Source organism: Teleopsis dalmanni, chromosome 2, assembly GCF_002237135.1.
Source record: "Teleopsis dalmanni isolate 2A chromosome 2, ASM223713v2, whole genome shotgun sequence".
NCBI lineage: Eukaryota > Metazoa > Arthropoda > Insecta > Diptera > Diopsidae > Teleopsis > Teleopsis dalmanni.
The window spans coordinates 230,549,909-230,571,245 of record NC_051847.1 but is presented as its reverse complement, the minus strand read 5'-3'; the positions used below and the strand labels follow the sequence as shown (position 1 = coordinate 230,571,245).

At 29.6% G+C, this 21,337-nt stretch overlaps 2 protein-coding genes across 2 annotated transcripts; both read left to right on the top strand.

The window, feature by feature from the left end:
• The first annotated feature begins 1,738 nt into the window (after window positions 1-1,738).
• On the top strand, window positions 1,739-2,638 carry LOC119676926. The gene has a single exon (XM_038088193.1). The coding sequence runs from the start codon at window positions 1,739-1,741 to the stop codon at window positions 2,636-2,638; it is 900 nt and encodes a 299-aa protein (XP_037944121.1).
• A 1,990-nt stretch (window positions 2,639-4,628) lies between these two features.
• On the top strand, window positions 4,629-21,299 carry LOC119676925 (tyrosine-protein kinase Fer-like). Its single transcript, XM_038088192.1, has 6 exons — window positions 4,629-4,716; window positions 4,780-4,906; window positions 19,544-19,659; window positions 19,983-20,111; window positions 20,171-20,353; window positions 20,426-21,299. Exons 1-6 carry the CDS (start codon window positions 4,629-4,631, stop codon window positions 20,575-20,577), a joined length of 795 nt encoding a protein of 264 aa, XP_037944120.1. The 3' UTR covers window positions 20,578-21,299.
• The last annotated feature ends 38 nt before the right edge of the window (window positions 21,300-21,337 follow it).

The window sequence follows — 21,337 nt, the reverse complement described above, 5'->3', positions numbered from 1 at the left end:
ACCGAATTAGGGTGGATCATCGGAGGACAATATAAAAATACGCCTACTGTCCGGGCACTCACGTTTAACTACGTTCCAGAATCTCCAGAAGTCTTAGGTGAATCATTTGAAATGGCAAAACGCAGATTCCTTTCACATGAGCGTCGGTTAGAGCATCAGCAGCTTCTCAAAGAAGACTATGTTAAGTTCATGCAAGAATATTTAATGTTAGGTCACATGAGTTAGGTCACAACTTTGACAGCATCACACCGCACTATATAATACCTCATCATTGCATATTGCGGCCTCAAAGTACCACAACAAAATTACGCGTTGTATTTGATGCATCTGCACGCACATCGTCGGGTCGATCACTTAATGAAATCTTAATGGTGGGACCTACAATTCAGCAGGATCTTATTTTGACATTATTGACATTTCGTTTGCATCGCTATGCACTGACTGCGGATATATCAAAAATGTATCGACAGTTTGTAGTTGATCCAAGAGATCGTAATTTTCAATTAGTTATTTGGAGAAACACTGTTAATGAACCTCTGCAACTTTTTCAGCTTAACACAGTAACTTACGAAGATGATATTACCAAAACACTCGGTTTGGCGTGGAGAAAGGCGACTCAGATGACGTTTTTTGCTTTCAATATAAGCAACCAGAGTCAAAGGCTGCGACCAAACGTACTATTTTATCAGTTGTTGCTCAAATTTTTGACCTTTTGGGACTATTGAGTCCTATTGTTATATGGTGTAAAATCTTGATACAGGAATTATGGATTCATCAACTGAGTTGGGATGATCCATTACCTCCAATTCTAAACCAATCATGGATACAAATTCAATCTGATTTGGAATATCTTAACCACATTGAAGTGCCAAGATATGTTTTAACATCATCAGCTTGCTACAGTCAGGTCCACGGATTTGCCGATGCTTCTCAACGAGCATTCGGATGTTGTATATATATTCGGTCAAAGCATAATGGCGTTTACAAATCCTCATTGTTAATATCGAAATCAAAGGTTGCGCCTATCAAAGCAGTATCGCTGCCTCGTTTAGAATTATGCGCTGTCGTACTTCTTTGTAAAACTTGGAACAAAATAAAACCTAAAGTATTACCATTTATTAATGAAATCTTTTTTTGGACAGATTCTAAAATTGTGTTACATTGGATGAAGATGCATTCGTCAACTTTAAATTGTTTTGTAGCTAACCGTGTTTCTGAACTGCAAGACTATTCGCGCGGCATTACGTGAGGTCACGTCCGAAGTAAACAAAACCCAGCTGACATAGTATCTCGAGACTGTCGAGCAAGCGAACTGAGGGATTTGATTTGGCTTTGTGGACCAAAGTTTTTGTCGCTTGAATTAGCAGAATGGCCAAAAGAAACATCGACAACTGAACTTCGAACAAAAGGCCTTGAACAACGGAAACCTACAGTCTTGAAATGTAGCAACAGTGGTATCGATGAACATATATTCAATAAAATTATTAACGATTTTTCCTCATTTCGTGGTATTGTTCGAATAATATCATATATCCTTCGAGTCTTTAACAAAGTACCAATAAACAAAAATCAAACCATAAACGATGTGAGTCCAATTACAGTACATGAATTTCAGGAATCATTTTTGCGTATTATATCACACCTTCAACATTGTACATATCACAGAGTAATATCATCGTTTCAATCGGGTAAAATCCTGAATTCAGACTTGCAAAAACTGAACCCCTTTTTAGATAAAATGGTCACTGTAAACGGAACATTTAATATAATTCGAGTAGGAGGACGATTGACCAATGCACCAATAGGCTTTGATGCAAAATTTCCAGCTTTACTGCCACGTGATCATCGGTTTTCTCAAATTTTTGTGGAATACTTACATCGTAAACATATGCACGTTGGCCCTAAGGTTTTAATTAGTATAATACGATCTCAAGTGTGGATAATTAATGCTCGGAAAGTAGTTCGAAAGGTAGTGCGTAACTGCGTTCACTGTTTCCACTATAAACCGAAACTGTTACAACAAATTATGGGCTCGCTGCCAGCGGATCGATTAATTGTGAACCGACCTTTTCTAATATCAGGAGTTGATTTATGTGGACCATTTTATACAACGTATCGTATTCGTAGTAAAGTCCCATATAAAACTTATATAGCAATTTTTGTTTGCTTTTCGAAAAAAGCAGTTCACACTGAATTAATATCAGATTTATCCACCAATAATTTCATTCTAGGCCTAAAACGATTCATAGCACGTCGTGGACTGCCGCAGCGCATTTATTGTGACAATGCAACAAATTTCACTGGTGCGCAGTCACTATTAAATAAATTTAAAGAACAATTTTTCAGTCAGCAAGGGCTTAGAGAAATGCTAGAGTACAGCAACAATACTGGATTTGAGTTTAAGTTCATTCCGCCAAGAGCACCTCATTTTGGTGGACTTTGGGAGGCGTCGGTGAAATCTCTCAAAACATTATTATTAAAAAATTTGGCGCAATCTAGCCTAACTTACGAAGAATTACAAACCGTGATTATTGAAGCTGAAGCGATTTTAAATTCCCGGCCGATAATCCCTGAAAGAAATTATACAGTACATACAACATATCATAATTATCACGTTGGCAACGTGTTACGTACTTAAAACAGCAGTTTTGGGAAATGTGGCGGCGTGACTATTTACACACTTTGCAGCTTAGATCCAAATGGCTTAAACCTGAAGCTAATATCATAATAACTGTTGGTCGTTTGGTAATTATTCACAATGACAATCTTCCTCCACAACACGCAACTGGGCAGAATTGTGGGAACTATAACAGGGAAAGATGAAAGGATTCGTGTAGTGGATATTCGCACTAACCAGGGTGTGCTTCGTCGGCCTATCCACAAAATTGCACCACTACCTACCGATTGAACGTTTTGAAAGGGTTCTTTCAACGGGCGGAGCATGTTGTAGGAAATCAATATAATAAACGCATCGCTCTCTTGATGTGCTTTTATATATTATACAATTTCACTTTAAATCAGTCGCGTTTAAGATCGCTGCATGTTCGGATGCCCAATCGGTGGTGTTTATTCATTTTTTATTTGACATATACCTATAGTTGCTTGCATTGTTGAATAAATGCTTATTAATAAATGAATTAGTTTTGAACATAAATCGTTGTGTAAAATAATTATTTTGAAGTTTGTTGAAATAATAAACCCTAAATTTTGTTGTATATATTTTGTTGAATATAACAAATTTTGTTATATTGTGGTACAAGAATTGGTGCTTTGGTGGTCTGCGGATTTGTGCTGTGCGACCAACAATCTCCAACAGTAATATAACAATATGGAAATACGAAAATATAGAAATAAAATCACAATTAAAAAGCTATTATAATAATTAAAACCTAAAAAATAATAAATAAAAAATAAATTATAAAATTACAAAATTCAATTTTAAATTTTAAAATTACCATTACAAATTAATTAAAAGAACTTGTTTTCCGAATTAGTAAATAATCTAAGTAAGAACCTATTTTAGATAGTTTGGTAAATAATCTGATTTATAAAGATAAAGAAAATATTAAAAAATCTAAAATAAAAATAAAAATTTAAAACTTGTTTTAAAATAAATTAGTAAATAATGTAAATAATAAAATTAAAAATAAAAAATTTAAAATAAACATAAAATATATAAAAGAACAGGTGAGATAAGTAAAATTGTGTCAGTCTCTTTGTCAGTAAAAAATGAAAAGGCGTGAAGCAATTTTTATATTGGTAAGAAAAACCAACAAAAATGTCAACTAGCAGTTTTCACTGACGCGTTTCATCTGGAAACTACCAAGACTCATCAGAATGGATTGAAAATATAAGGTCAATAGTATCTAAGTATTGTCGTATATACCTATATGTAAAAAATGTCGTATAAAAATAAAAATGTATATAAAAACTTTTAAAAACAAATACAACAATATGTAATAGAAAATAAACAAAATATTAAATAAAATATTTTATTTAATTTATAAAATTAAATAAAAAAAAATAAAAAATCTATATATAAAAAACGAATACAACATATGAAATATAAAAAAACAAAAAATAAGCAAAACAAAATAAGATACGAAATGTATAATATAAAACAAATATTTATAAATAAACAAATATAACAAAATATGAATTAGAAAAACACAAAAAAATAATAAGCAGAACAAAATAAAATACAAAATGTATAATATATAAAAACATAAAAAATAAAAAATAAAAAAATAAAATTATAAAAGAATATACAAAGTATATTAAAATATATAAAAATATAATAAAGATATAATAACTATTCAAAAGAAAATAATACACATATACAGAAATATAAAAACATGGATATAATAACTGCACGTAAAAAAGTACATCCATATGTAGAAAAAATAATTTCACATTGCAAATCATTGAAGAATTATGATTGATTGATTATGAAACGACATAATTCCAATGAGTTTTATTCAGTTTATGATCAGCAGTTATGAGTTTTATTCCATTGAGTTTTATTCAGTTTATGATCAGCAGTTATGAATAACAGGTGTTTTTTGTTTTGTTGGGTGCTTTTTGACCCCACGCGACTTATTATGTTACAAAATTTTTTTTGCAAAGAAATGAATCTAGTTCAAGAAGGTCGTATTTTGAGATGTCTAAATGAGGACTGCGACATTGAAATAATAGACAACTCTAATAGAAGTAGCGGTAGAAAGAATTTTTATTCTAATTTTGATAAAGTGATTTGCTAGACATATATATTTTTTATAGAAAGTGAAATTGAAATTGATCACGTTGAAATTTGTGAACATAATTCTGAAACAGAACAAGAATGTGATTCTAATACAACAGAAAATATAACACCAAGTCGTGATGATGACATTCCTCTTTCACAGTTGTATATCTCTAGAATTAAATACTATCGATCAAACAAAATAGTAAAATAAATCATTTGCTTATAAATGGAAAAAAGATTCCCCACGTAAAGCTGTTCGAACACGTCAATGCAACATTATATCTCATCTCCCAGGGCCTAAAGCAACATGTAATGAAGCTAAAACTATCTTTGAAACATGGAATCTCATATTTTCTAATCATTGGATACACAATATTGTTAATTTCACGAATCAAAAAATTAAAATAGTCTCACAAGAGGAGTCGTGATGCGAGTGAAACTAACACTATCGAAATGAAAGCTTTAATTGGCATACTCTATATTGCTGGACTACATAAATCTTCACACAGTATAGAAAATACACAAAAATATGTGTTGGTTGCAAAAAGGCTCTCTGTCCAAGACACTGCGCAACAATTTGCAAAGATTGCGCAAATTAAAAACATGCAATTTCGAGCTGTAAAATTTTTTATTTAACTATCGAACATCTTACTTTTTTCTTTTATTACAGTTTTTTCACTTATTAGTAATTAAAAATTCATTAAAATAAAAAAGAAAATTATTTTCGTTTTGTATTTAATGATAAGTATACTAAAAGACTCCAAAAAAACAAGAAAATTTAATACAAGTTTTATGAAAATAACTTATGATATTAAAAATTATATTATTGAAATAAATCAATGTTTTTTTATTTGTTGACGTACGAAACTAAATATTAGCATCAAAAAGTATATATTTTTTCAAAAAATTTTGTTGATAAATAAACTTTTACAATGGGGTTCTAAACAACCCCACGCGACTGACTGTGTTACTAAAACGTTACGCGCAGGACGGCGGGTTAAAAAAACCTCAACATTTTTTTAAAACACAAATTAGACAAATTTATTAAAGTCATGTGTTTTGCACCTCACATTTCTTATTTTAACATATGCGCCATACGATAATATAATCCAACAAAATTAAAATTCACTGTATATAATTAAAATTAAGTACTTACGGTGCCAATAACACAAGATTTATATAAATTTATAAAAATTAAAATATTTATTTTTAAAATTATTGTTTATTATTATTGTAAATTATAATATTTTTTTTAACGCGCGCAACGATTATAGTTCACTATGTAAACAGAGAGTAGCTGTTTAATTTTGGAAACTCTGCCCACTTCGATCGAAACTAAGAGAAATTGCTTTATGAACTCCATTTTTTATAACATTTTTGCCACACTCATTATATAAGTGCGATTACACCACACTTATTCCACTTTCACGCTCTTCATGCTGCCACATAATTTTTTTTCAATTATTTACTGTGCAAGTTTTTATTTAGGCAGATATATAAATACTCGTTAATAAATTTAAATATACATCACATATAATTAAATTATGTATTATTAAATTAAATGGGTGTAATTAACAATAACGTATAATTACGCAAAATATTGTTCTGAATTTAAGTGTGTATGTAACGCAATTATTTATGCACTTTTCATAGCTATATGTATGTTTTTTATATGTTTTATAACAACTGTATTTAAGTATTACACGGCTACATTTTTAATATTAAATTATAAGCATATTTATTCTATTATACTTATTTATCCAGCTATAACCTTTTGAGCATTGAATGAAGTGTATAAAGTGTATTACATATTATTAAATTAAATGTATACAGAAAAAAACAACAAATAAACTAGAAAATAAAATCAAATATGCATTTAAGTGATATCTTCGCTTTCATCCCTTTATGCGCGTATATACACATGAGAATTATTTCTCTCACTCTCTCATGAGATGCGAAATTTGATTGTGTAAATAGTAGCATTTCAAATTTTAAAAATTATTTTGAAAATCCAAAAATGTTGATATTTCCTCAAACACGCTCGTCTTTTTTCTTATACAATCGGATTTTGTCGGCATGCAAATTTGCATTTATTTTAAGGATTAAGGAATAGAAGCGTAAACATCGTTTAAATGCACGGATGATTTATCGTCAGGAGGTGATGCTTTGCAACTATGAATGAATTATATCTTTTATATTAAATATTATTTGTATTTTCTATCTAGAAAAAAATTTATAATATTAATAATCTTGTATTCACAAAAATATGTAAATTACCAAACATTAAATTACAATGAATCTTTTATTTTAACTATTAATTTTATTGTCTATCTACGGAAAAGTTTTTAATTACTAAACATATCATAAAAAAGATTTAAAATCATAAATAAAATATTATATAAAAATTAAAATTATATAACTAAATATTAAAACCCATTTTTTCTTATAAAATCATACATAGGAGTTGCTGTTGATATTTCAGCGATTGCTTTAATATTAATTAGTGAAATATATTTGTATTGTTTGCTGGGGGCGTGTTTAAAAAATTGTCGACAAATTTGAAGTGTAATGGCAATCGACGACATCGATTGCTGACAGCGAACGATATGGTGTGTAAAACGCACTATAAACGCACTATAAAATTTTGAAGACAATGTACTATTATCAGTGCAAGCAATAAAATTAGTATTTCTTGCGATGGTTTACAAATTTATTTAATTTTGAATAATTTTCTACAATTTCCAAGGAAAACAACATATATAAAATAAATTATGGAATGTTATATTTCTTGAATTGCACAAGTTATTTATTTATGAAGATAAGTAAAATAAATTGTAATAACACTTTCGATATATCAAACACGAAATTATTATTATAAAAATTAATAATTTCTATTTTTCAGTATAAAATTTTTTTGCATAAATTTTCTTGTGAATTTTATGCTACACGCAATAGTGAATGAGTTATATATATTAATATCATATATGTTTAATTTTCGTTTTCTGTAATAACGACAACATCAAGTAGAATTTTTTAATTACACCCATTTAATTTAATAATATATAATTTAATTATATGTGATGTATATTTAAATTTATTAACGAGTATTTATATATCTGCCTAAATAAAAACTAGCACAGTAAATAATTGAAAAAAAATTATGTGGCAGCATGAAGAGCGTGAAAGTGGAATAAGTGTGGTGTAATCGCACTTATATAATGAGTGTGGCAAAAATGTTATAAAAAATGGAGTTCATAAAGCAATTTCTCTTAGTTTCGATCGAAGTGGGCGGGATTTCCATAATTTAAGAGGTATTCACTGGTGGTGAGATTACATGTATTCAATACGTGTGCTAAAATGTTATAAGAAATAAATTTTTTAAATGCAATTTCTCTTCGTTACGTTCGACGTGTGCCTATGTATTCTGTGATATTTATAATCGAAGAGGATATAAGTGGAGAGTGTGCATCACTCAAAAAATCTTAAAAATGAAGTGTTGCTAATTTCACAAAAATCGGTCGTAGAAATCAGGGAAAACATATTTGAGTTATTTTTGTGTCACATGAACTTAAATATGAGTTTTAATTCATTTTTGAATTTTCTGTAAAACCGAAATTTTTATTTTCAACTTCAACTCCATCATATTTGCATAATTAATTAATTTAATTTCGTAATTATTGTAAGTTATTTAAAAATTTAGAAAATTTTAGTGAAATTATAATAATTTATAATTTTTTATGTACTAATTGAAAAATTATCATGTTTTATATTTTTAGAGCTTAGGATATTGTTATTATTTTTAAATAAAAACATATTTTCATTTTATTAACAGTAAAATTTTAAAATTGAAAATTTGCAAAAATCCCCCTTATTTTTATGACTTTTTTCACTTCAATCTGCGATACCCAAAAATGTGTTCAAGTTTTTCCATAAAATTTTTTTCACTAATACAAAAATGTCAAAGGTTCACAAAAATTTGTATATTGTGACAAAAAACTCAATAAGTAATAATATAATTATGTATATTATATTTCTGTTAAAAACTATGTAGTATGACCGAAACTCTTAATATTGTATGCATGGGTAATTGATTCTAATTCTAAATATGCTCATTGTTTTCGGAATAGGAAAACAATGAACAAAAAGGACGACTATGATAATAAATGTAAGTGCATAGTGATGATGTGCTTTTTTCTTCTTTGATAGAACTCGATGAAAATAACTCTAGGGTGTCTAGTAACTGTGTAGTAGAAGCCTACTCTGATCTAGAGTGCAATGACACCGAAAGTTGCATTATATCAAAGGCATTTTCCAATTCAAAGAATATAAATATTGATTTTTTGTCTTTAAGACACATAATAGGGTACGTTGCTAAAAAATTAAATTTTAAAGCTTGCAATATAAAAGTAAAAAAAAGGATGAAATTTCGACAGCTCCAAGTGAGCTTCTCATCTACTATAAAAATTATACTTATCTTTCAAATTTCGGTAACCTGTTTGCGCCACCACAAAGTTTTTTTAATGTTTCTTGTAAACATGTCGACGTTTTTGAACAAGTATTCAAAAACAAAACAGATGCAATTGGCTTTAAGAGTTTAATAATAGAAATATGCAATAAAGAAACCCCTCAGTGGTTTAATGGGCCCTGTAATGAACATCTAATGCAGCTTCTTGATTTTTTAATTCTTCTTTTACTTCGTAAGCTTTACTTGTGGGCCTTAGAGAAGTCTAAAATCAACAAACATTTCTAAAATGAATAAGAAATATATTAGGGGTATTCAGTCTCTCTTGCAATCTCATTGCAAGGAGCACGAAATGCAAGAATGCTATACAAAACCTGCAAGACTGCGAAAACACCTCTGTTGTAGAATTGCATCATCAAAATGAATCAGCTGTTTTTGCAGCCGTATCACATTGAGCAAAGAAAAATAAAAGTATAACAATGCCGCGAACAAGTGAAATTCAAAAATGTATAGATTTTTTTTATTGAAAATAGTGCTTTTAATATTCTGATTGAATGTATTATCATGTTGTTAATGTAGTTTTCAATACTGTATAGTTTCTATTTGTTAGATGATGCAAATTACTGGGAAGTGATGGAGCAATTAAATGAAGACCTTTTGTTTACTTTAGTAAACTATCACGGAAATCACCAACCCGTACCAAAATCTATTCAATGGAGATCTACCATTCTTCAAGAATTTGATGAAGGCCGTTTTCGTCAGATGCTTAGAGTAAATTGGAACGAATTTTCCTTAATACTCTCACGAATAAACACTAGCGCGGAGTTCACTAATTCACATTCAATTCAACAATTCCCGCTCGATCTTCAACTTGCTATTGTTTTATATCGTTTGGGTTCATCAGGCGAAAATGCGGCTATCGTAAAGTCGCTACATTATTTGGTGTTGGAGATGGGAAACAATTTATAAGATATCCCAAAGAGCCTTTCGCTCCATATTGGAGCTGCAAACCAAATTTATAACGTGGCCAGATGTAGCTGAACGACAAGATATAGTGAAGAAAACCTATCATGAGCTTCCACATTGCATTGGATATATTGACGGTACTGAAATAAAACTTGCCGAAGCACCAGTGGTTAACCATACATCCAATTTTTGAAAAAATAGAGTGTTTTCAATAAAAGCACAAGTCATATATGACTATCAGCTGAAGATTCGACATGTCGCAGTTAGTCACTTTGGAAGTGCACATGATGCTCGCATGTTTCGTACAAGCGCTCTCTACATCCAAGAAAATTCTTTATTTTCTTCAGAACAATGGTTAGCAGGCGATTCTGCTTATCCATTATTTAAAACTCTTATAACTCCGTTTCGGTCAAACTCCCAACAGCTTGAATACTCCAAACGTAAAACTTTAAACTTACGCCATAGCAGATTTCGTGTAAAGATTGAACATTGCTTTGGACTTCTGAAGGAACGCTTCGGTAGTCTTAAGGAGTTAAGAATCCGTATTCAGAATGATACGAATCATAATTTTTGTTCAAATTGGTTCCTTGTTTGTGTCATATTGCACAACGTTTTGCGATGTGATGATACGGAACACGTAGATTACGTACATGACAACGATTAAGAATCTGATGAGCTTATGCAGAATGAAGCTAGTCAGAGAACCAATGAAGGAGCTTCGAAGCGCAAATTTTTGCATAATTTAATGTTCGGCAATCAATAATTTACGAATATAAATATATAAAACATACATCTTATATATATAATTCTTCTGTACGTGTGTTGACAGTGAACTCCTCCTAAACGGCTGAACCGATTTTGATGAAATTTTTTGTGTGTGTTCAAGTGGATTCAAGGAAGGTTTTAGATTCACATTTGGCCACTGGATAATGTCTTTTAATCAATTTTTTATTTTTTAGTATCCATATACATTTATATTAAAAATTTAAAATTTATTCATGCTTACTTTGATTTGTTTAAAAACTTTAAAATCTCTAAAATGAATTGTAAAACTGACGTTGCATAGCTTAAGTGCATTTAAATTCCGCAGCATAATTATAAGTGAGCCAATTTTTAATCTTAAGTTATGTGGTGGTATTCCTGGTAAATTTAACGAATTCAAAAATTTAACACACAAAAAAGAAGAATTATATATATAAAGATATAAATATCGTACAAAAAACAATGCCACGTCTTCGTGGACGAGGAGGAAATATTGGTCGACGGACTCGGAATTCACAATTACTCCAGAACCGTCGGTTAAATAGATCAGCAGAAAACAATGAAGATGTAAGAAACCAGGATACAATTACACGTGCTAATGAAAGTCAAGAGCAACGCAACGAACGCCAGGAAAATTAATTGCAAGGGGAAACAACGTTCGCCGGGTCAGCTAGTATATGTATATATATTTAATATATAATTAAGAAGTCAATTGCGACATTACTTTTTTCCAGTAGGTTTATTTCAAGACAAGAATAATGTGTAAAAACGTATATATATATTAATATATGTAATAATAATCTTATATATAAAATTAACATTGTCAAAATGTTAGTTACCGTACTCCTCCGAAACGGCTTTACAGATTTTTACCAAATTTTATATGCGTATTCAGTAGGTCTGAGAATCGGGTACTGTTTATTTTTCATACCGCTAAAGTGATTAGGGAGTCCCTATCCAGCAAAAATATCCTTATTGCTTTAACAAAAAATTTTTTAATTTTTTGACATAAATTTTGTTTATATTTTTGAAAAAGAAAAATTTTTTTCTTAATATTTTATGTAACTACGCCAACAAGTACATCGAGCATTACATCCACTTCGTTTCTTCGTCTTCGCCTGGCATGGCAGATGGAAAATGTACTAAAATTTTTTCAAAAGATTTCACTAATGATACTATAACAAATACCGACGGATATCCAATATATCGTCGAAGAAATCCCGATAATAGGGGACAATGGCGGGTGGTGCCGTATTCGCCTCTGCTAAGCAAGACATACAATGCTCATATTAATGTTGAGTTTTGCAGTTCTGTGAAGAGCATCAAATATATAAAGTATGTTCATAAAGGCAGTGATATGGCTGTGTTTAGAGTAGAAATATACTAATGTAAATGCTCCTCCAATGAACAAAAACGGTGAAATTACGCTCTACCAAATTGGTCGGTACATCAGCTCCAATGAAGCTGCTTGGTGTATCTTCGGTTTTCTAATTCATGAACGGGATCCAGCAGCTGTTCAGTTAGCCGTCCATCTTGAAAACGGTCAGCGTGTATTTTTCATTTCACGAACGGGACAGTTATTGATCGTGGTACAAATCCACCTAAATCTACACTCACTGCATTTTTTGAATTGTGTAATAGTACGGATGATTTTGGTGCCTTTGCAAGAACATTTCTCTATTCACAAGTACCACGCTATTTCACATGGGCTCAAACAAAAAAATGGATGCCCCGCAAGCAAGTTTCACCAGTTGATCCATGTCTCAATTTATTTAAATCGAACGCTTATTTACAGTTAATCCAAAACACACTGAGTGCTTTTATCTTCGACTGTTGTTGGTTAATGTTACTGGCCCATTATCATTATTATTATTTACAGTCAATCCAAGACAATTTAAATTTGAAGATACAACAGTTGTTGCCAGGGAACTTGGTATTATACAAATCTATTGATTTTAAATTAATAATTTAATAAATAAACTATAACAACTTCAAAATAATATTATTTGGCGTTTGTTATTTTTATTTTCGTTTTCGTTCATAGCGCTCCATGCCTATTTCATGCATATACCACATACTTACACACTTATAATAAGTAAGTTACTTTTTGTCTACACTAGCATTTCTCTAGAAACTAGAAATAATTTATAAGGCAAAACAAAGTTTGTCGGGTTATCTAGTATAATATAAAAATAATTAATATAATAAAAATATAACTAATTCTTAATTTATGATTGTTATTTGTTATATTTTTTTATCGATGGGGGTAGTGGGGCTTTGCACAGCAGAACGCACGACTTTCGGTGCAGAGCTGGATTATGTGTTCTCTGCAGACGATTCAATAAAATAAACTTCGCCGCCTAGCGCAGAACTAGCTGGTGGCTGTGGCAATGTGTCCCTACATATCACAAGCGGCTGTAAATTAGACATGCGTCCAAACACTTCATTTAATAGTTCAAAATGTGGACAAATTTTCGTAAGTTTCGCTGAAATTGATAAATAGATAAATTAATTCACAAATGTATATGTATATAATATTATATTTGTGAAAACTTAATTAATGGTCACATCGATTTAAATTATTTAACGAAACGCATGTATATAGCATAGCCATAGATTAACATATCTCGAAATTTTACTAACCGTCAATTCAAATTTAAAAATGAGAAGCAACAAATGTCAAAACAGCTGATTTCCGCCATTTCTGTTTTGTTGCAAGCAAATATACATAGGTTTTAGTATTGAAAGATTGCACGCAATTGCACGAAATTTTGTGCGTGTATTTTGTTGTTATTATTTGCATTCTCGTACAATCTGTGCATTTCGTGTACCTTGCAATGAGTTTGCAAGAGAGAGTGAATACCCCTATTAGCTCTACAATTTAAGTTAGCAAATAATATAAGATCTATTAAGACAACTCTTATTAACAATAATGTGTAAGAATTTAGCCAGAATTTAGTTATAAAATATAATAAATTTATATATTTTGAATGTTCAGCATATGAATATTTATTAAAATAGTTTGCATTATTAAATAACCAAACATTGTAAAATAGATAATTATATTCTTAAAAATAATTAAGTCAATTGTAATATCGCAAACAAATATGATATTAACAAACGAAATATGAACATATTTATGTTAGATATACAAATGTACATATAAATTGAAGAAAACGAACATAATATAAAATCATTATGTAAGAATATTATAGAGTCACAATGACTCAATTTTTAAATTTTCAGCAACAGGCACGGGAGGGCGGAGTGAAGATTTTACTTCTTTCTGCGCTGCTGCTAGATCGGTCGCGCTTATGCTTGTTCTTTCTCAAAATTTTACTATTGATGAATGAAGCACAAAAATGACAACAAAAAACAGATTTGCTTGTTTACGAAGGCAGGCAGTACAAGAAAAGAGTCAAATTAGTTTTTGGTGTAATTATTTGTTTTTGCAATTAATGCTTGGCACCAGCAAGCATGCATTTAATATCACTTCATAATGCAAATATGAGAATCATCCCTACTTGTTTGGAAGTTTACTGACCTACATATATATGTATGTGTATAAATATATGTATATTTATAAACATAAACATTTATAAACATTGGAAGAATATGAATATTTTTTGATCTTATTTTAGGAACATTTGAAGCAAATGCAACCAATTTCAATTTTTTGTTTTAATCAGGAATAATAACAGTTATATGTATGTTATATTAGTATCAGTGGCGTAACTACAGGGAAGCAACTGGAAGCAACGCTTTCGGGCCCCCGAATTTAGGGGGCCCCACTATAAACGTTTGTAAACGTTTTTTGTTGGAATAACTTCATATTGCATTTTATAAAAGATACGTAAGTTTTAAATTTAAAGTACATAATATGTATGTACTTCAAATAAAATATTAAACCTATTTATAATATAAAAAAGTTTTTCTAAGAAAAGTATGTGTCTTAATCGAGAGTTTATATGGAAGCTATATCTAGATTTAAACCCATTTGAAAATAATTTTGTACGTTGTCTTTTGCAAATATCAGTACTGTATACACCAAATTCTATTTAAATACCTTTATTAAAAACGGAGAAACCTCATATCCGATGGTTAAGTTTATATCACAGCTACAAGAAATAGACGTCCAATTTTAATCAAATCAAATGGTGAACAGGGTCGGCTAAAAGTATGTGTGTAAAGTTTCATTCGAAGAGTTCAAAAGCTGAGAGAGTAGATTGAACTGAAAAAGTATATATATACTGTACTGATATATACTTAATGGTATTTCCGACGTTTCCTTTAATGCGTTACGAAAATCTTGACAAACCTTATATACCCTTTTCACATTTTTCGTGTAAAGAGTATAAAAAGAGGGGCCCCTTAGTATGTTGATAGGGGCCCCTTAGTTAGAATTTGCTTACAGGCCTAAAAAATGTAGTTACGCCACTGATTAGTATTAGCTAAAATAAGATAATTGTATGTAACTGACCGTGTGCGAGTTCGAGTAATTGATGGTAAATTGAGGAAAATAGTAAATTATGTCCGTATGGCAGCGAATGTTGGTATTTACCAGAATTTCGAGTAGGGTAAATTAGGTAAATTAGGTATTACTTTTTATAAGATAACTTTTTATAAGATGTATAATAAAAAAATAAATAAATTTGAAAACTTTTAACAAAAGTACAGTGCAAAAAATATCTAAGAAATTTCAGTTTACTTTACGTTAATTTACTCCAATAAATAAATCTCCATTTCTCGGCAATTATCCGCTTGCAAAAGTTAATAGTCGATACACTTGTACTCCTTGTACTGATGTTCCGTTTATACTTATTCAGTATCTGTGAAGCGCATATATTTGCGAAATAGCGTTAATTATTCAAACTGCCATATAAACCGAAGGTTTAATTTTTGTTTTTTTTATTCATCTTAAATTGATTTCTATAAAATTTTATTATAATACATTTGGCAAAACTAAAGCATACTATTTTTAAAAATGTTTTACCAATTATTGGTAAATATTTTATATACATATGTGTTCTTATGATTGTATTACTTCTTAAGATTTAATATAAATATTATGTAAATGCGATAGATATAGCAACTTCGCTTGAAACTTTTTTGAATCCTACGCTTTCTGCAAAAGCTCTAATTGCGGCTTGCACAGTATGACTAAAAACCTGTGTTGCAGTTTTGACCCTCATCTTTTCAAACGAGGACGGATATACATGCTGCCTTGTAAGCTTCGGACACATTTTTGTCATATTATGGTTTTCCTTGTCATACATTTCACGTATTACTTTAAAGCTAACAGTTCCATCTGGCGTTTGCAAATCGTTTTCCATTACCCTATTCCTTAAAGATTTCATCAAATGAGGGAAATCAAACATAAAATAGATTTTTCTATCATTGTGAACTATAAAAGGTTTATCTCTTGTAATCTCTAGTAAGGAAAAACATTTCCTGTTCGAAGGCCCTTGATCACAAATAAGTGCTCTAACTGTCAATCCTAAGCTTGTTAAAATATTAATGTTGTCTAGTACTATATTTGCTAGAGTTTCTTCATTTAATCCATTTTCAGATACAAAATAATTAAGAACTAATCTCCAATTAGAGAAAATGCTCTTTATTACGAAAACACAAACTTCTTTTGCTAATTTGGGAGATCTAAAGTATCCATTATCTTCAACGCCATCAATTAGATCTAAAGGTTCATTATACCGCAATTCTCGTTTAATTGACATTTCGTCAACCAATAAAATAATTGAATCTTTTTCCGTTTGCGTGAGCTTTAAACATTTTTGTTTTAATAAATAAAAGCCATTATTAATAAAACCTGGCTGAAGTGACTTTATAGGCATCCATCTTCTCAATGTAGATTCGTGCGGTAAATTAAATTTAAGAGTACTTCTGAAAAATTGGTATACAGGCCTTGAAATGTAATATATATTTTGTACTAGCCTTCTTACATCTCTAGTGTATTCCTTGGGCTGATCGCTTAATAAAAACTTGCAGAATAACTTCACATCCTTATTTACTGTTTCTAAAGATTCAATTGCGCTCACAACATTTTTTCTAGTATTTCGTTTTGTTTTATTTTGCGAACGGCATTGTTGTAATGCCTTAAATTTCCTTTGCAAAGCATTATACTTTCTCCTATAAAAGTCCGACAATCGTATGTATTTTCCACAGTTGGTACATAACGATTCAGTGTCAACTTTTAAACTCATTTCTGAAGTATTTTCATCAAAAATGATTTCATCCGACAAAACACTATCAGTACATAAATGATATACGGGTATTGCTCCTTTTTTTAAAAATTTTGTGCCGATATCGCTGTCCACAAAATGCCTACTGCATATAAAAAGTCTCTTTCTCGGATTTTCTGCAATAAAACCACATTTTTCCCTCCAAATCTGGCCCATTACAGAATCAATTGATGGGAACCGGAACAACCTCAACTCGTTATCTTCTTTTTTTGATTTTCTGCATCCATTAATGGAGCACCGTTTAAATGATAATTTGTTTAGATTTCTTTCCATTGCAACTACTTGAATTAAATTTTTTGCAATACTTACAATTTATAAATTTGAAAAAGTCTCAACAAATATATTAAATTATAACACTTAACAATTAAATCACTATTAATAATTGAGTTTTATGCAATAACTAACAATTTATAAATTTGAAATAGACTTCACAAGTTCATTAAATTTAAACACTTTTAATAATTAAATTGCCGACGTTTTTTCACTTTTTACTTAGCACATATGATATTAATAACTAAATTTATAAATTATAAGTCACCATTTATATATGGTACAATTTTTTACCTAGATAAGTTGTTTTTGAAAAATCTTAACAGTAAATTATAAGCAATAAAATAAAATAACTTATTGAAAAATAACAATAAATAGTTAAAATTAAAAACAAAACCGCAATAAAAGAAGGACTAGCGGGCTGCTCGATAATGCAACAAGATCAGGTAGTATGCACTTATATTATCATAGTCGTCCGTTCTTTTTATTGCTTTCCTATTGCGAAAACAATACGCAGATTTAGAATTATAACAAATCAGCTATGCATACAATATTAAAGAACTCGGTCATACTGAAGGGCGTGCGCCTGAATATAATAATGCATGGTAGCTACGTAGTTTTTTAACAGAATTATAATATATATAATTATAAATATAAGAAATGTCTTTATATTACTACTTATTGAATTTATTGTTAAAAGTTAAGAGATTTATTGAAGGTTATATTTTGCATAATTATTCAGTACTTTCTGAGATCTGAAATAGATATAAAACATAGAGTGGGAACAACAAATTTTAGTGAACCTTTAACGTTTGGCTATTAGTAGGCAAAATTTTATAGAAAAACTTGGATACATTTTTTGGGTGTCGCAGATAGAAGAGAAAAAAGCGATAAAAATATGATTTTTGCAAAATATTACTTCTAAAATTTTGCTTTTAAAAATTAAACATGGTTGTAGATAACAATATTCTAAGCTTAAATATATATAAAAAATGATATTTCAATTAGTAGTTAAAAAATCTCAATTTCACTAAAATTTCATAAAAGTTTAAACAAATTATACTAATTTACAAAATAATGCAGTGGTGTTTACTTCTATACAAAGAAGAAATTTAGGTTTCACAAAAAATTCTAAAATGAATGAAATCAAATGCATTGAAAACCAACCAAAAAAAACAAAACTTCAGTTTTTGGTATTTTGGCAAACATTTATTGTTTTGATATTCTCATATGTTGCTCTTCTTCATTTCTCTCTCGTTAAATGCACGTTTGTGCATAAAAATACCAACAACTATGGTTCAGAGCGCACAAAATGACTCGAAAACAATTCAAATTTCTTTACACTCGTTGACTATGAAATGCTTTGACACCCCAACCCTTTTCGCATCATAAAGATGCAAAATTTAAAATTGAGTCATAACGAGTCTATGTATTGAATAGTCTTTGGAATAATTAAATTCTAAAGGGAGTATGAACGGCAATTGATCGTTTGAGAAGTGGCTATACATTTTGTCATTTTTGCTTTACTTTTTTGTAATTAGGAAAAATCACAGGTCGTAATGAACAATTTTTGTGTTCTACTAAATTTAAAGCCTTGGAACTTCTAAAAAATATAAAAGACATTAATATATAATATATATATATAAACAAAATTAAATCTCTGTAATTACTATTTTTAAGTTCCAATATTTGCTAGATAACAACTGCATTTAACATAATTTTACATATGCATTTACGGTAGTAATAGTGTTAAAAAATAAGTCCTGAACTTTCAATTAGCGTGCATTAAACTGAATGAGGTTTAAACACTTAGAACACAGTAAAATGTGAAGTTTATCAATTGTATTAACTATGTTTACGTTAATTGCATAGATCACGGTGTACCATCCCTTGCAATAATAATAATAGATAAAGAAATCTTTGGCTCATTTTCTCTAAATGTACTAGAGAGGAATCTTTCTGTATTTTTTTTTCGTTAATGTTGACGAATGTGCAGAGAACACTTTTTTAAATAAAATATAAATAATTGATATGTAAAGTTATACATTTTTTATAAAAAGTTAATTTTTTATTTAAACTTAGTTATTTCAATCTTTCACAAATATTTGCAGGCGGTTCACTGTTAAATTATCTGCGTAAAAATTCAAATTCACTTACGTATCGGCAGCAAATGGGCATGTGTAGAGATGCGGCGGCTGGTAAGTATATCTAGTAATTGTTAATTATTAGTGGTCAAATCTTAAAACCTTAAATAATCGTGGTTAACACAATTCGCTTAAGTACTTTTGAGTTATTGGAATATTTGGAAGCATGAATATGCTTTCCTGCTCTATGATTTTAGTCTTCTAATATGCGTTACTGAATATTCCCTTTTTACTGGGTCATTAAATCAGAACTATAACAATAAATTTTCAAAAATGATAAAAATGGACTATATTATTCATTTCTATTATGTATAGCTTAAATCATTTGTTTAACTTCAAATATATAAGAATGGTTTTGTTAAATGTTTCCATCTCAGGTATGCGATATTTGGAGTCAAAGAATTGTATCCATCGTGATCTTGCCGCACGGAATTGTTTGGTGGACTTCGAAAACTCTGTTAAAATATCTGATTTTGGTATGTCCAGAGAAGAGGAGGAATACATAGGTATATATAATATAATTGAATTTAAAAACTTTGTTATTTATTATTTTTCTGCATTTTAGTTTCAGATGGCATGAAACAAATACCGGTCAAATGGACTGCTCCGGAAGCTTTAAATTTTGGAAAATATACATCGCTATGTGATGTGTGGTCATATGGCATTTTAATGTGGGAGATTTTCTCTAAAGGTGATACGCCCTATTCAGGCATGAGTAATTCACGCGCACGTGAACGCATCGACACTGGTAAGTAATAATAATCTCGATCAATTCCAAGTAAGACATTTATAATTGCATTATATAAATTTTCAATTAAAGGCTATCGCATGCCGGCACCTGAAAATACCGCTCCGGAAATGTATCGCCTTATGTTAAAGTGTTGGGCTGCTGAAGCTGAATCTCGTCCCCATTTCGATGAAATTTTCAATGTCGTCGATGCACTGATTTTGCGTTTACAAAATAGTCACTAAAAAAATTATATAAATAACTAATAATTATATTTTTAAAATTAAAACAAATTTAGATATATACTCATGTAAAGATAAAATATTTTAGAAAGTATATTTGCATATTCGTAAGACTTAAGGTGATATTTAAGTACTGGTCTCTTCGTGAGAAGAAGGTAAAATTCAGTTTTAAAGAAGAAATTATATTTTTGCTATTTTTATGAGAATACTACAAAATATTAAAATTATACATTTTGTATTATGCCTAGGATTAGTAACAAGTCCAGTCTTAAATCGCATAGAGATATATTTTTGTATAAGAGAATCTATTTTGCTCTTGTTAAATATTTAATGTGCCAAAAAATAATTGACGAAATGATATTGACATTTTTAAATTTTATTTTTAAGTCGATTAGTAATTAAATGTCATGAAACTCTGATTTCATATATATAGAATTTATATAATTTTCCTTCGAATATACTCCCTTTGTAAATTATTATTATTATCATAATTTCTTACGTTATCAATTTTTGTTAAACTGCACTCTATAATTGTATCGTTTATCTCATTTGTTAAAGAAATTATAAATATTTTTCTAGGCGTACAATTCTTCTAGAAGTCAAAATCTATTTATTTTCTCATGTCTTGTATATAATTATCACTTATCTTTCTGTAAATTATTTCTGTTAATATAATACAATGCTAAGTTCCCGTTTAATATCAAATAATTCTTTTACGAGACATACAAAATCATAGAAGAATAAAAAAATTTTTAATGAGGAA

Coding starts and splice junctions, on each gene's coding strand:
- LOC119676926 (XM_038088193.1), top strand. CDS start 1,739: ATGGTCACTGTAAACGGAACATTTAATATAATTCGAGTAGGAGGACGA.
- LOC119676925 (XM_038088192.1), top strand. CDS start 4,629: ATGAATCTAGTTCAAGAAGGTCGTATTTTGAGATGTCTAAATGAGGAC. Junction 4,907..19,543: donor GACATTCCTCTTTCACAGTT/GTATATCTCTAG, acceptor ATTTAAACTTAG/TTATTTCAATCTTTCACAAA. Junction 20,112..20,170: donor AGAAGAGGAGGAATACATAG/GTATATATAATA, acceptor TCTGCATTTTAG/TTTCAGATGGCATGAAACAA.